At 40.0% G+C, this 16,798-nt stretch overlaps 1 protein-coding gene across 3 annotated transcripts in view; it reads right to left on the bottom strand.

Annotated features, from left to right (window-relative positions):
* The window catches only part of CHN1 (chimerin 1), a 130,328-nt gene that overhangs the window by 56,495 nt on the left and 57,035 nt on the right, over positions 1–16,798 (bottom strand). The window contains exons 1-2 of one of the 3 annotated variants that reach the window (XM_075609023.1): positions 14,775–14,836; positions 4,412–4,703 (exon numbers count right to left, since the gene is read on the bottom strand). In XM_075609023.1, the coding sequence (XP_075465138.1) occupies positions 4,412–4,703; positions 14,775–14,821 (339 nt within the window). In that variant the 5' untranslated portion in view covers positions 14,822–14,836. Of the gene's footprint in view, positions 1–4,411; positions 4,704–14,774; positions 14,837–16,798 lie in introns of those variants that run through there. The other 2 variants (XM_075609021.1, XM_075609022.1) reach the window with 2 other exon arrangements.

The raw sequence follows: 16,798 nt of genomic DNA, 5'->3' as shown, positions 1-16,798 counted from the left end.
ATTTAAACCATTTGGGATCAGTGTCTTTAGTTTGTGAATCCAATACATTTCTCTCTTGCTTAGATCCACCTCTCTACAGCGTCCCCTCCAATGTTGTTGTACATTTTCAATAGCGATAAATTTAAGGCTATCCGGGTTTGAATGATGGTATTTAGCGTAATGTTTAGAGACGCTGTGGGTTAAAATGCCCCTTCTTATGTTACTCAGATGTTCGATGATGCGGGTACGTATGGGTCTAGATGTTTTTCCTACATATTGTAGCCCGCAGGGGCACTCAAGGACATAGATTACAAAATTTGTCTGGCAATTCATGTATTGTTTGATTTTAAATGTTTCTTTGCTTCTATTACTAGTAAACTTTGTTTTTTCCTGCATTTTGTGCTGGCAGGCCTTACACGATCCACATCCATAAAAACCTGTTAAATTCTTTAGCCAGCTCTGATTTTCTCCTTTTTTGTTTCTTAAGGCGCTTGGTGCTATTAAATTTTTAATATTTTGGGCTTTTTAAAAAATTATTTTTGGATTTTCAGGTAAAATTTCGTTCAAAATGCTATCTGATTTTAAAACATGCCAGTGTTTACGAAGGATTTTTCCTATATTTTTTGCTTCTTTGTTAAAAGTGGTAAGGAAGGCAGTATCATATATATTGTTATTTTGATTAAGAGACTTTTTCCGTGATTCCAAAACTTCCTTTCTTTGTAGATTTTTCGCCTTTGTTAATGCTATATCTAAAGTCTCTTGGCTGTAATTCTTTTCTACAAAGCGTTTCTCTAACACTTTACACTGGTCTTTAAATATTTCCTCCTCGGTGCAATTTCTCCGTAGTCTCCTATATTGACTATAGGGAACTCCGTCCATCCATTGATGGTGGTGGCAACTAGATCTAAGGATAAAATTGTTGCAGTCAACATGTTTAAAATGTGTTTTAGTTTTTATTGCACCTTCTTCTATATATATATTTAAATCAAGATACTCTATAGAACTTTCGCTTATTGTGTGTGTAAATTTGAGATTAAAATTATTTTGGTTAAGGTTAAAAATGAATTGTTCTAGACTTTGCTTATCCCCCTGCCATATTAAAATGATGTCATCAATGTAGCGCCGCCATAGCATGTTTTAAAATCAGATAGCATTTTGAACGAAATTTTACCTGAAAATCCAAAAATAATTTTTTAAAAAGCCCAAAATATTAAAAATTTAATAGCACCAAGCGCCTTAAGAAACAAAAAAGGAGAAAATCAGAGCTGGCTAAAGAATTTAACAGGTTTTTATGGATGTGGATCGTGTAAGGCCTGCCAGCACAAAATGCAGGAAAAAACAAAGTTTACTAGTAATAGAAGCAAAGAAACATTTAAAATCAAACAATACATGAATTGCCAGACAAATTTTGTAATCTATGTCCTTGAGTGCCCCTGCGGGCTACAATATGTAGGAAAAACATCTAGACCCATACGTACCCGCATCATCGAACATCTGAGTAACATAAGAAGGGGCATTTTAACCCACAGCGTCTCTAAACATTACGCTAAATACCATCATTCAAACCCGGATAGCCTTAAATTTATCGCTATTGAAAATGTACAACAACATTGGAGGGGACGCTGTAGAGAGGTGGATCTAAGCAAGAGAGAAATGTATTGGATTCACAAACTAAAGACACTGATCCCAAATGGTTTAAATTCAGACTTTGAGATCCTACCGTTCCTACATACCTAATGTTTTTATAAATATTAACTTTGCCTGTTTTTATTATTTTTTAAGATATGTTGTTTTTTATTGTGTCTTATTATTTTTTTAATTTTTCACTTTTAAATAATTAGAGGTAAAAATTATCTAATAATATTTGTAAATAATATTATCATATTGCGTCTATTGCACTTTGTTATTAATGTGTGTTATGTGATAATTATTCTTTATAGAGAATTATAAATTTAGAGATGTAAATTATATTAAGTATATTTCCTAAATTTTTCGTAAATTACACCAATTATATACACTTTATAATATATTATTTTAGAATATATAGCTAGTAGAGCTGATCCTGACCTTGCCAATTTTTAATTAAATAAGATTTTGATAATATAACGTTCTTTATATGGATATGATGGTACAAATGAAACTGATAACCTCTCTCTGTTTCTCTTTTTCCTCCCAATATGCACCTTACTACATATATTTATCGTATGGCATTATCTTCTAATGAGATTTATTTTTATTAAGAATAACTTTTACATATGATTGAATTAATATTACTAATAGAGGGTTTTAATACCAAACAAAGCAGATTCCACAATTTTTTTATTGCTAGTTTTTATTTTTATATGTTATTAAATAATGTTTATTATATCATGTTTTAATTGTACTTAAGAGTACTATAAATGAAACTATTTTTATCTTATTTTATTCTTTTGATTTTTGGACCACAGAAAGAATTGTGCCTATGTAAAGGCAATCCTGTGGGTGTAATTGTGCAATGTTTAAATTAGATTGGATACAATTGTAAAGCAATTAGAGATCATCATATAAATACATGACACCCACACTAGTCATTTATTGCTCCTGACGAAGCTGTGTACCACAGCGAAACGCGTAGAGCCAACGAGTCTGCAGCAGCTGCCTCCAAAGAGAAGACGCCAAAAGCTAGGACGCTCCCGCAGACCCCTCAGCATTGCTGGTTGCCATCTGTTTCCATCTGATGCGGTTACCCGTGATCCGGACGTGACGTCACACGCCACCGCCGACGGCACAGCGAGGAGAGGGGGAGAAAACTCGGGAGCGCACACCGCAAAGACAGTGAGCATTTACATGCTAAAGATACCAATATATGTACAGAATCTTTGTACTTAGTGTGAGTACATCTCTTACTACTTTTTGACATAAATCCAGTGAATTGCAATCTGCACTATTGGGCCGTTTTGTGTCTTCTGTTTTTCCATATACCCTGTTGGGAGCTGAATATCTGGAACAGTCCCCTTATGTGAAAGCAGAGTGGTGCCATTACACATCTGACAGGAAGAACAACTATCTACATACCTCCTGGTTGTACTTTACTATTACCAACACTTTTGTACTGTATAAGTAATTCACTTCTATACTGTATATACAAGTTGTTTGTAATCAACTATTGCTTTTAAGATTACATATTGCATCAGTGCTTTTTCACGTTTTTCACTCACATGAGGTGTACACAATTGGATCGCTCCCTTCCAACTCCAAACCAGAGCTATATAAATAAAGACATACAATACAATACAATACATGGGAGGAAGGACAGTCATGTAACCAGATGGGAAGCACGTTACATCAGCATAGTCATGTTATTACAGAATCAAATTAAGTCAAATGGTGAGGCATTGTAATTAATGTAAAAAAAAATAATAATTCAGCAGCAGCAGTTTATGTTCATCGCATTTCTTTATAAAATGCCAGGTTCTGACAGGCTGAAGCTAGTCATGTGTAAAGATTTCAACTTTATCTCTTAGGAAGCAGAATAATGTATAAACTGGTAAACTTTCCTGTCATGACAAGATATGCAGACTGAATTAGGTAGCAAAACATGATGCAAGACGGCAGTTGATTAAAGCAAAACTATTTTTAAACCGTGGTTGTAATACTGGGGACTTTAAGTGCTGCTCTGCTTCTTCCTTCTCCTGATTTGGAGTTGCAGCGTGTGATTGGTTGATTGAATTTGGATTGGTGATTGGCTAACTGAATTTGGATTCAGTTAGGTAAATCAGAAGTTGCTTCAGTAAAACCAACTGGTTGGAATTCTGAATCTGATTATTGGAGAGATTTCAACATGCAACGTACTGTAAAACGGCCAAAGGTGGACAAGGTGGTGTCAAATGGTCAAGACACTGAACTCAAGTGGAAGAACCTCGTTTGACAACTAGTAGCAGCTCTTTCCGATCATGAGTAAAGTCAGCTTGTTTTTAATCTCATGATCTAATAGATTCTTTAGTGGCAAGCGTTTATTGTTACACTTACAATGCAGCATACACAATGAGCATTAAATACAGATAGAATATTAATACCCTTGCTGGTTATAAATCAAATCCGAAATTCAAAATCCCCCTCACCCCCTTTTAACCATTTAAAAAACGTTAATCTCTTAATTCATGTACATACACATACATTTATAGTCGTACATGTCATTTGAGGCAACATTGTACAAGGGCCTCTTCTTAAATCTTTAAATCCATTCACACTACAGTCTTAATATAGAACAATGATTGTAAATAGCATCTGCTTCAAATATGTCACTAAATACAAAAAAAATGTGGAATGTTAAAAGAAAAATAACAAAAATAGAAAACAGTATTTCTAAAAAGCAAACATTTTTTTTTTAACCGAGAACAGATATTCCACTAAAAATACTGTAGAAACAAAAACAGATTATATGGTAACTTACCCTTTTTTCCGCTTTACCATCTTCTCCTGGTGAATCTTTCTCGCAATGCGTCTCTTTCAGCGCTGGCATTTGTTTTTTGTGCGCTGGTTCTCTATTTAAAGTTGTATATCCTATGTGTTCGTAAATTGGATTGATCGTCATCTTGGCAATATACTCGGCTGCCTTAGTCTCAATGTAGAGCGTAATCAATCCATCAGTTACCAGGTCATGAATGGACTCAAATCGCTTCTCCCCGACAAAGTGTTTGCCATCGTAGTACAGCCTGAAGTTTCTGGTCTGATTCCCAAATCTGCTTCAATGAAAAAAAGGGGAAGATGTTTTTTTAGACGACCATGTTTCATATTTTGCAGAGGATGAAAACACGAGATCTATTCTTCGCAAGATCTCGGCTTGCACAGAAATGTAAAATGCAACTATACAGATGGGAAGAGCAGCCTAGCAACAACTACAGACAAAGTAATGCCCAAGGAAGGATGTGTTCTTTTACTCATTTTAGTCACTTCATTACAACCGTGGAAACACTGAAAAATAAGCAGTTCAGAGATTTTTTCCCCCCCAATGTTTTATTTCCAGTACTGTATCTTTGTTCTATAGATTCACTACGATGCTAAATGTTCTTAAAATAAAACTCATCTATTGCAGTTAAATCAATACAGTGATTTGATGCAGTGGAAGATCACGGCAGCCCTGCCTTTTAGTAGGAAGAGGCCATTCAGGGTGCAGCCTCGATTCACTGCCAACACTTACACTAAAACAAATCCACTGCCAGAATCTCAGCAAAATGGGACAGAATAGCACAAGGGCAAAGTATTCTTTCTTTCTGGCCACAGGCCGAGCACCAACTCCTTGGTGTTTTACAAAAGTCTCTCTGATGTACTTGTGAAATCAAGAGATTTTAGCCAATCTTTCCAATGCACTGGATAAAAGCCGTGAACTGCTGCAGTTCTGTAGGCAGCGATTATTAGCGATTTGCTGTGACCTTTCTAAAAACGGCATCAAGGCATGGATTACAATAAATTCTTGAACAGCTATGGCACGGTCTTCAAATGCATTGCTTTGTGAAGAAATGTAACCGAGACAAACATTTCCATGAATACATCGCCATTTTTTCCTCTCCATTTGCAGTATCTAGAAGTATTCAAATTGCAAAGTCAGTATAACCATCTGATGAGACCCAAAAGGCTGAAACAGCAGTCTGTGGGTAGGTTTACTGGCTATGCACTTTTTAAACCCAGGGTTTGCTGAAAAGCCGTGTAATGCGGCAGGCATAAGATTATAGGGCTCCATGTTAAAATGGATTATATGCAAAAGGTGACACTGTGCTCATTTGCAGGTAATTTCTCAGAATCCCAGGCTGCAGTGGAAGCACTGTATGCTAGGAGATAATGGGGGAATAGCAGGGTTATAGACCTGTGCTCACAAGCAATGTTTTTATTTACTGAACATCCACATAAAAGTAAAAAGATTCTCCCTTGTATATACATCAACTGTTTAAAGTGGTAATCCAAGACTGCAAATTATTTTTTTATATAAGATTGAAGCAGGGGACCCCCTGCTTCCAGAGATACTTACCTCCGAATTAGGTGCCGGTAGCAGCTCTTCTTGGCAACCAGGGATCACAATATGTCTGCTTTTTAAAGATCTCAGGCTCTGCGGACCAATAAGAAGCCGTGACGTCATCGGTGCAGCTTCCTATTGCGTGTGACACAGGAGCTTTAAGCTTTAAAGCTCTGCTTGCTCAGGAGGAGCAGCTTCCAGCACCTACTTCGGATATATCTCCGGAAGAAGGGGGGTCCCCGGATCTGAAATGAATGGGGTTCAGCTTCACAGACCCCCTGCTTCAATGCAAACTAAAATAAATTGCCGTCTTGGATTGCTCCTGTAAGAGCTATTAACGGGTTTTGATTCTTGGGCGTTAAGAATTTGCAAAATATGACTTTCCTGACCTGGCTTTCTCCATTGCTCTTTCTGCATGGAAACAATGCAGAGTTTGCAAACAAATTGAAAAAAAATACATTCGCTGCTGGATTACGAAAACGTATGAAACAAAAATAAGTACGTCAACTAACACAGACGTAGTATGAAAAAACCATTAACTGTTGAATAGATTCATTGTATTTTTTTTACAAAACCGCATTTTCATAAGTAATTAAAAATTCATAGATCAGGAGCAACTGCAACTTTTCATATGCGGCAATTCCTTCCAGCTGCAAATGTGTAAACCTACTGTATGTATCTTACATTATGTATGAAATAAGCAGACACAAATAAGGAACTATAAAAACAGCTGCATGTGGGTGCTTATACCCTCACAAAAATAAAAAGGTGGGACTGAATAGTGTGGTTTATGTTTTAAACAACAAAAAACAGCTGCAAGTTTCCTGTATACAGAAAATATATTTTTTCATATATTTTTTTTTTCTTTTTAGAATAGAAACAGGAAATAAACGAGAAATAAATATCCAGTAGTCTGTTTATGACAGCCTCTGTAAAAATCCTAATGGGTATTTTGAAATCAATAGACATCAGCAATTTGAAAAAAGAATGTAAAAAGAACAAAATAACAGTAAATCCCAGTAGAAACAAAAAAAAAATGTAATCTCAGTAGAAAGCATAACAGACTTGTTAATAGAAACCATAAAATATTTTAACTGGATTTCATTAAACGGAAGTTAATTGCACAATTGTATGTCAATATTTTCCATTTATTTTTATTATGCCCATAGTGAATTGAGAAGTTAGCGATAATAAAGTGTATTTCTACCATATATTCACAAGACATCGCAATGACACTGCACTCACACATACAGCACAATCATTTTATTTTAAAGTGTGTGCCGAGCACGCGCATTTCAAGTGAAACTTTTGTGTTTTGTCACAGGCGCACACCCAGCTGGAGCCTACTGCGCGAGGCACGCCCAGCCGGAGCCTACTGCGCGAGGCACGCCCAGCCAGAGCCTACTGCGCGAGGCACGCCCAGCCGGAGCCTACTGCGCGAGGCACGCCCAGCCGGATCCTACTGCGCGAGGCACGCCCAGCCGGAGCCTAATGCGCAGGCGCGCCCAGCCGGAGCTCAATGCGCAGGCACGCCCAGCCGGAGCCTAATGCGCAGGCACGCCCAGCCGGAGCCTAATGCGCAGGCACGCCCAGCCGGAGCCTAATGCGCAGGCACGCCCAGCCGGAGCCTACTGCGCAGGCACGCCCAGCCGGAGCCTAATGCGCAGGCACGCCCAGCCGGAGCCTAATGCGCAGGCACGCCCAGCCAGAGCCTACTGCGCGAGGCACGCCCAGCCGGAGGCTAATGCGCAGGCGCGCCCAGCCGGAGGCTAATGCGCAGGCGCGCCCAGCCGGAGCCTAATGCGCAGGCGCGCCCAGCCGGAGCCTAATGCGCAGGCGCGCCCAGCCGGAGCCTACTGCGCAGGCACGCCCAGCCGGAGCCTAATGCGCAGGCACGCCCAGCTGGAGCCTAATGCGCAGGCACGCCCAGCCGGAGCCTAATGCGCAGGCGCGCCCAGCCGGAGCCTAATGCGCAGGCACGCCCAGCCGGAGCCTACTGCGCAGGCACGCCCAGCCGGAGCCTACTGAGCAGGCACGCCCAGCCGGAGCCTAATGCGCAGGCACGCCCAGCCGGAGCCTAATGCGCAGGCACGCCCAGCCGGAGCCTACTGCGCAGGCACGCCCAGCCGGAGCCTAATGCGCAGGCACGCCCAGCCGGAGCCTACTGCGCAGGCACGCCCAGCCGGAGCCTAATGCGCAGGCGCGCCCAGCCGGAGGCTAATGCGCAGGCGCGCCCAGCCGGAGCCTAATGCGCAGGCGCGCCCAGCCGGAGCCTAATGCGCAGGCGCGCCCAGCCGGAGCCTACTGCGCAGGCACGCCCAGCCGGAGCCTAATGCGCAGGCGCGCCCAGCCGGAGCCTAATGCGCAGGCGCGCCCAGCCGGAGCCTAATGCGCAGGTGCGCCGAGACGTTGACAACGGGTCCTGTGCATGGGCGCAGAGCGCGGGAGGCCTCTTCTGCCAGCAGTGACGTCACTTCCGTCACCAACAAGGCAATTTACGCCAAGGGAAATCTTCATACGGTAGGTGCGAGCATAGACCACACACACACACGCACACGCACACGCACGCGCGCACACGCACACGCACACGCGCACACACGCACACACCTTGAGAAATTGATTAAAGCCGCAATTCCCCCTTTTTCTTCTAATTTGTATATGTAACGCATGTGAAAATGTTTTCTTTGTTTTCTTTGCTAAGCTAGCAATCGTTTCGTGCTTCTGTTATAAATCTGTAAAAATCCTGATTGCGTGCCTAACATAATGGCTGCTTCAGTCAGTGCAACTCAGCAGCTACAATGTATCCTTATATTACCAAGGCAAAATTATAAATTGCTACAGTTTACAGCTCAAACTGCGGGGAATATTGGAAACAAATGATCACAAATAGGAAAGTGTTGCAAAGATCTTGCACTGCTTGGGAAGTGGGCTACAACTTACTATAGAAATCAAAGCATGCTTTAAAACTCATTAAAAATGGCATTAAGAGATCAATAATAATAATATGTTCACATGTTTTGCTGCTTTAAACTGGAGGCATAACATAATAGATCAGACAAGATGTCAAAAGGCAATTATTCATGTTGAAATGCTTTAGTACCTCGTTTCTCAGTTGTGTCTGGAATATGGATAATTAACATATCTGTAAGTAGATACCTCACACGTATACTGAATATTATAGTTTTTGTGGATTACAGTACACACACGGTGTACATGACACTAGGTTGAACCCTACGGTGCTGTCTATAATACAAGAACACCGGTTTCTGCAGACCTTCATATTACTGTGATGTCTAGTTGGTTTGAAGTGCCTGAACAACAAGTATTCGGTTTGAGGTTGGACACCCGTATCAGATATTGTATATGGGGCACCACCCAGCTTCTAATGATCTAAAACAAATACAAAACAAGCATAGCAGATTGACACTTTAAACAGTGCATTATTACCTCTTACTTATGCTTAAACCAAACGTAACAAATTATTTTCACATATTTAATGTGCCCTCGTTGGCGAATTATATTAAAAAAAAAATGTGTTTTTAAAAGATGGGTCTTAATGGCCACCTCTGATGCCCCCAATACTCTGCTATCCCCTTACTTTCAGGCTCCATGAACAATAACAGGCAAAAAAAAGGTCAGTGAAGCTAAATGTAGTTGTTTTAAATGGATGGAAACAGAAATCATGCATCAATCAACGTCGTACACGAACCTACCCAAAATAAAGGATTATGCCGTAAATGCCAAAACAATAATGCTCCACATCATCTAACCCACGTAGATTGTTCTTTTAATCTACACAAATGTATTCGGTTTGATTCTTCACAATCCACTACAGACTTCGTTTAATCTCAAAATCATATTAATGGATTGCACTTTAGTGCCGTCGATGGCGACACGACCGGTGACGTCACCCGTCGCCACAGATGAAAGTTATATTTTGCCGGGCGGCGGCGTCACGGGTTTCCGGCCATTTGATTGGTTCAAGGGCTGTCACATGAGGCGACAGCCCTTGAAAAATCAAATTTTGCCGGCTACCAGTTTTCGCAACGGCGACTTTGCTCCGTTGCATTGTCGCCGTCGCAGTTACGATAAGCGCACGCGGCAGCGGCAATGCATTTGTTTTCGGGCGACGTCGCATCGCCAGCATTACAAGTGCGGCCTTAGAGAGGCGCTTAAAAATGACAAAAGTATTGAGAACACATGCATAAACAACGCCACATTCTACTGCTGGTTCTCTTATGCAGAGAAATACCTGCTTACGAGTGGGAAGAAAACACACACACACACACACACACACACACACACACACACACACACACACACACACACACACACACACACACACACACACACACACACACACACACACACACAACAAGCAACCAAAAATTTGAATATACCTACGATAAAGCTTCTTTGATTTTTTTTTGCTTTGATATTTTTTTTTTTAAAGTTGAAAAATACGCAAGGATACCAAATATAATCATTAGAAAACCTATGCATCTGCACAGTACAATATTGTGCTACCCCAGCTCTTCCTAGAATATATTAATTCCCACGGTAATCAGATAATACCGGGTGCACCATGCCGTGGCCTGCGGTGAGTCCTGCGGTGACATAAGCTTCAATGGAGACAGAAGGGGAATCCTGGGGAGGTATGGGCAGAGGCGACCTGCTGAGGTTTACATTTTCAAAGGGACAGAAGAGGAGCTTGGTTGGATACCTTATTACCGTACATGACAGTCGCAGTCACAGAGAATAAGACTTGGATGCTGCAGAGCTTAAAGTTGGAGCCTAGAGGTGAATAACTTCTTTGGAACAAAGTCCATGGCGACAATTTGTTTCACTTGGGTGGATTCTTTTATTTTAGCACATGCACATTTGACGTCTGCCATGCTTTTGTTTTGAAAAAAGTTTGGAGCATTTATCATCATCTAAAGGTTAATTTGTTAGCTTTTTATATTCTTCGTTGGATTCATAAATGTGAGATTACTAGAGTCAGGGTTTTTTGTTTGGTCCATCAAATTATGTAATTCCACTTGAGCATTCTTAATGTCCTGTCTTCTGATATGCACATTACATTTTATTAGTCAAGTCAGTTACTTCATCAGAAACATTAGTTGGAGAATAATGATGAATATAACCATTTCAGTGAAATATTTTGACAGCCCTATGTATCCTAAACGTGTCATTTTGGTTTCAGCAACATACAGGCTAAATGTTGTCATTTGAGGCATTTCCTTGTTGTTTACTTGCACTACTGCTATCATCATGACTTGAAGGACGAACGTCAAGAGACGTCAAGCCTCTGATTCTTAAAAGTACTTCTACTTGAATGATGTGCAAGAAAGAAGTGATGCAAAGAAACAAAGACTGACACACCACAAGGCGCTTTAACCATGACATAACTTTGCTTTTGTAAAATTGTTCTTGTGCATTCAGCCACTGCAATACTAGCACAAGATATGTATAAGATGAGAAGTCCTCATCGCCATATAGAGCCTTTTTTCAATTTGTTTTATTAAAACTATATGGCGATGAGGACTTCTGCTGACTTCTGACAGTGATGTCACTGTGATTGAGATTATCTCTCTCAAACGCTTTTTTATTCAGTCATCTTCTGTGTATGTCCAAGAGGGCCTTTTTTCCAATTGTTTTATTAAAACTCTAATCATAAAGCATTATGCTATGGAGCTTGCGCTTCTATTCTTTTTTTTAATCTAGGTATTCTTGATATGGCAACATCAACATAGAAGCTGCAGTTTGCTCCAGTCTGGATTTACTTTCATCTGGACTCTATGGGCCTCATTCAGAGAGCGTCGGAGGCCCTTATCGAGCACTTATCGACTAAAATGGCTACTCGTATTCAGTAAGCCTCGATAAGTGCTCAATAACGGCCTGTATCAACGCAAAATCTTATGACCAAAAGAAAATCGCCAATTGAGCGGCGATCAGCCGCTTATCGACCATTTTCTGAAGGATCATAAACTCGCGCGATTCTAGTACCTGCGAGTCGGCTGTCGCCGCCTATCGTAGCCCATCGCAGCCCTAAAAGGCGATCTTCTCCCCAAATCCAATTCACCTCAAAATGTAGGTAAATTGGTGGGGAGATGGCCTCGATGAGCTGCGATATGTCGGGACTTAGAAAAAATCAGGCCCTTTTCCTGCCTCGGATTGATGCCGGGGGTCTACGGAGCTGATAGCCATTAATACCAGCACTGGAGGCCCCCGGCATGCATCCGATGCAGGAAAAATGCATTTACAGCAACTTCATTACCTTAGCGGCTAACTGCTAAGGCAATGAAGGGGTTAAACACACATGCCAGGCTTACTGTGGCTAGCGAGGGTGGGTGAAGGGGGAATTTGGCTCTTAGTGGCTGTTTAAGCCTTGCGGGGGCGGGGGTTGCGGGGGGACTTAACCCCTTCATTACCTTAGAGGTTAATACCGCTAAGGTAATAAAGGGGTTAACCCAACCGCTACCCACCCGCAAGGTCTAGACACCCATCCTTAGGGCTAATACACCCTTCACCCACCCGTGAGGCCTAAGCATCCACCCCGGACTCACTATACCCGCCCTGTATCCATTGAGTAGTATAGTGGTACATCATACCCATATAATAATAATAATATGGGCATGATAAGCCCCTATAGCACTCAATGGGCACTCTAATTACAATACATTAATACACAAGACACACAATAATAAAACATAACTAAACTCCAAAAAAACACACCACTAAATAAAAACAGTAGCCAGCTAATCCAATGACTACAAGCAATAACATCAACAATGAATTAATTAAACCATTAATCAAAACAATGAATTCCTAAAACTCCGAATTATTTTATAAAGTAACCAATGAAACCAAATAATTACTAAACCAACTCAAAATTAATCGAAACAGTAACCAATCAAACCAATTAATTACTACAATATTAATTAATTTAAACATTAAAATACAAAGAAATTAATTCAAACAATATCTGAAATAACCATGAAACGCATTAGCTAACATAATACAACATGAACTAAAAACGAACACCAATCGCAAACATTTTATTACCATTAAGCAGGAAAAAAACAAACAATGACATCCACATAAGAAACTGTAATTAAAAAAACCAACAGCAATACAAAAGCAAGAAATGCCCCCCAAATATTGTCATAATAATGTATTAATCTGTACCCTAAAGTGGTACAGATTAATATATTATCAGTCAATGTGCCTCCCCCCCAAAAAACACATCCAATTTATGTATGCTAATGCAGTGTCACGTGACCGGGACATTTCCTTGCATAGGTGATACCGGCACCCCATAAAGAGGCCTGTATCTCGGGAAGCAGGGGGTCCCCGGACATAAAACCAACGCGGTTCAGCTCCGGAGACCCCCTGCACATCTACACTATGAAAGAAATGTATATTTACATAAATAATTTTCGGGCGACATTTCCGCTGGGAGAGGGAGCTCTCTCAGAGCCGCTCTCTCTGCAGCAGAAATGAATCGCCGGTTTAGGCCTTTTCAGAGGCTCGATGCTCTCGCTGGCAGCAACTCGCCTGTTTTGGGAATTTTGCTATCACAGGTAATCGAGGTTTTCTGAATACCATGATAGCAACGCCCAAAAAAGCGTAATTTTAAATGCCCTGGCGATAATTTTAATCAACCTTCTCTGAATGAGGCCCTATTCTTTCAAAGGAATTGATTTGATATCTATTTATATTAGATCTTCATCAGCGATTTTTCTTTGTGTACATATTGTCGTAGGCTACCATTTTTTCGGTTATACATTTGCATGGTCGTCTAGTAGCTCTTATTACCACTTGTATTTGGTAAATCTATTGGTTGGCCAGCAATTATATTACACACATAGAGGTGCACCTTATAGTGCTACTATATTGTGTTTGATATATATATTTTTTAATTGCCGGCTTGGATTGCCGCTTTAATCCCGAGTGCTCTAATTACTTCCACTGTACAACATGTGGACTGGCACACGGGTGACTCTTGTAATGTCCTGTGGACATAATCACCCTTCTGCTAAGAGAAAGCAAGAGCCTTTTCCCAGAAGAGATGAAATGAAGATCCTATAAACTTTCAAAAGCATCTGGTTCTTAAAAATACTTCTACGTGAATGATGTGCAAGAAAGAGAAAAGTGATTTTGCTCCAGCGAACCAAATCAGCTCAGGCAAGCTCGTAAACGCACGCACGCACGCACACACGCACGCACAACAATATTTTAATGGCTTTAATATAACGGTCTCAAAGTAACATTTTTACTCATTTGTGTCCTGTAAAAGAAAAAAAAATGTATACAATACACTTACACAAAAAAACATTTTATAATTTTTTTTTAAAATGGGTTCCCTTTTTTTTCTACACATTGATGGCTGAATAATGTCTTTACAGAAACAATAAACCAGCAAAAGATATGAAGAGCTTACCGTGTTTGTATATAAAAAGCACATGGAAGTAAATAAAAAGTGCTCAAATTACACTGGTGGTACTGGGTCTAAAACAAAAGCTGACCTGAAGGATATTTTATTTTTGCAGAAATTCACACTCCTAGTAGGGCTATGATAAACGAACACATTTAACTATGGATTGAAACTGAATTGAAGTTTTTTGTTTTGCCGATATGCACACATCCCTATTTCAGTTTTGTGTCCGTGTAAATTCATTGTAACAGTCCCCATGGTAACATGAGAATCCTACAACCCCTATCATCTGAAAAGAACAGAAGGTACTGTAACATTAACACCTACCTTCAGAACAAACTCATTGTTTTCCCTTCTTTCTCCTCCTACCTTTTAAAATAACTTTGCAGAAGCTTAGCAATTAAAAACGGGTTCATGCTTTTGTTTTCTGCTGGTGAAGCAGCTGTGCCAGCTACTCTACACTTCTTGATAAGATGCAATCAGCAATGGTCCAAATGTGATAGTACTGTGGATTACAGAAATAATAGTTTATAGATAAAAAAAACAACCCCGTTTTTAAACGGCAACAGGATTTAAGAGAAAGGAAGTTTTGTTACTTCTGCTTTTAAAGCATAAAATGTTGTCCCCTTTGTATAGCTTGTTTGTCCACAACTTTTTCAAATTGTTTAACACAGTATCACTACTATTGTTTAATGCTACCACTGAAAAGGAATTGCTTTAAATGAGATTCCCCTAAATGCAAAAAAGTCCTTCCCATTGTTTAAGTTTCATGCTGTCTTTTTTCTCCCTACGTATTGCAGTCATTTATAATTATTCTTCCGCTACCAATAATATTCTGAATTTCCCGATTGTCTTCTCTTTACTTGGACTCGTCAATCCTCCTATTAAGCGTCTGTTATATTGATGACTTGTGTCTCCTGGGCTTTATGTTTTCTCTCCCTTACTTTCTCCTATGGCTTTCATCAATTTACTGCTCGTCTTGATCAACTTAGACCTGGTATTTACTAAAAATCGTGCTTTTTCTAACTTCTACATTATCCCCGATTCCAGTGAATTATATTCTATGGATCAAACCCTGGAATCTTGCATAAACTCTAAAAATTCTCTCTATCCTCAACTGATCCTGACAATCTAGTCACTGTTTCCTTTGTAACTGCCTGAACCAGCTCACCTCCTTCTATAGAACTTGTCCCTCAAACTCTCAACCCTTGCTCAATACTCTGACATCCTTCATACGCTCCTCAGAGCGTATATGAAGGAAGTCCCAAACTCTTAATTTCTTCCGCTACAAATAAACCCTGCCACAGCTCAGCACTATTTCTAGCCAAGCAAAGTTATTTCTTTAGACTTAACACTCACAGGTCTAACCCAGAGCGCCTTTTCTCAGTGATTAACTTCCCAAACCTTCTACTGTCTCCTACCCTGCTCAAACTTTTGCCAACTACTTCAAAGATAAGGTGTACTCCATCAGGCAAGAGATTTCCTCTACATCTACTGTATTCTCTAGAATCCAACTATTCTAGACATTCCCACCTTTGTTATAGGGGTGAAAGCATATGTACTTGTCTCTCCCTCTACTTTCTTTCCCCATCTCCTTAGACCTCTGGCTCCCACTCGGATTCCTACTCACTCACATTTTCAACTCTTCTCTCCTCTGGAAGCTTTCTTTCCCGCTTTAAACATGTATATGTACATACACATTATGTAGAGTTCGGCACTCATAGAAAGACTTGCAAATGCAGAACGTGATTTGATTAGCGATAAGTTACAAACGTTTCGGTCCTGTTATTTCGACCTTTCATCGGAACGTGTTTAGTTGGTTTGATAGCATAGATACCAAATTTATGCACAACTTAACTGGGACAGATTTACTAGAGTGTGCAATATATTGAACATAAGAGTAATGGACTGCTAAAAAATTAATTATTAATTAGGGCTAAATTATTTAAAAGAAAACATGTGTGTGGTTTCAGCAAGCCCTTTATCCTGTTTTTGCTCGTCATGCCTGTTCAATGTTCATATGAATGCAATGGTGTTGTCGCATGAAATAGATCATTGCAGAAACACTGTAGAGTGTAAAATGGCTTTAAAAAAAAGGAAATGTAAACAAGTATATTTATTGATTATTATTCCGTATCGGGGTCTGCACCTTGAAAACTCAGAAAGCTTACTAAGCAATTTGTTGCAGACATCTCTAGCGCCAAAGCATTCGTTTCAGAAAGATGCCCCACTAATTAAGCAACAAAAATGCTCAAACAGTATAATTAAGCAGCGCAACTTTGTAAAGATGCCATTAGCTCTAATTCCGTTCTATACGCCTTAACAAGAACTAGCCAGTCAGTTTCAGCTAAATACATGTTTTAAGGCAAACCAATTCAAAACAGTGAATCAAA

This window comes from Ascaphus truei, chromosome 7 (genome assembly GCF_040206685.1).
Source record: "Ascaphus truei isolate aAscTru1 chromosome 7, aAscTru1.hap1, whole genome shotgun sequence".
Taxonomy (NCBI): Eukaryota; Metazoa; Chordata; class Amphibia; order Anura; family Ascaphidae; genus Ascaphus; species Ascaphus truei.
This window is presented reverse-complemented; position numbering and strand designations above follow the sequence as displayed.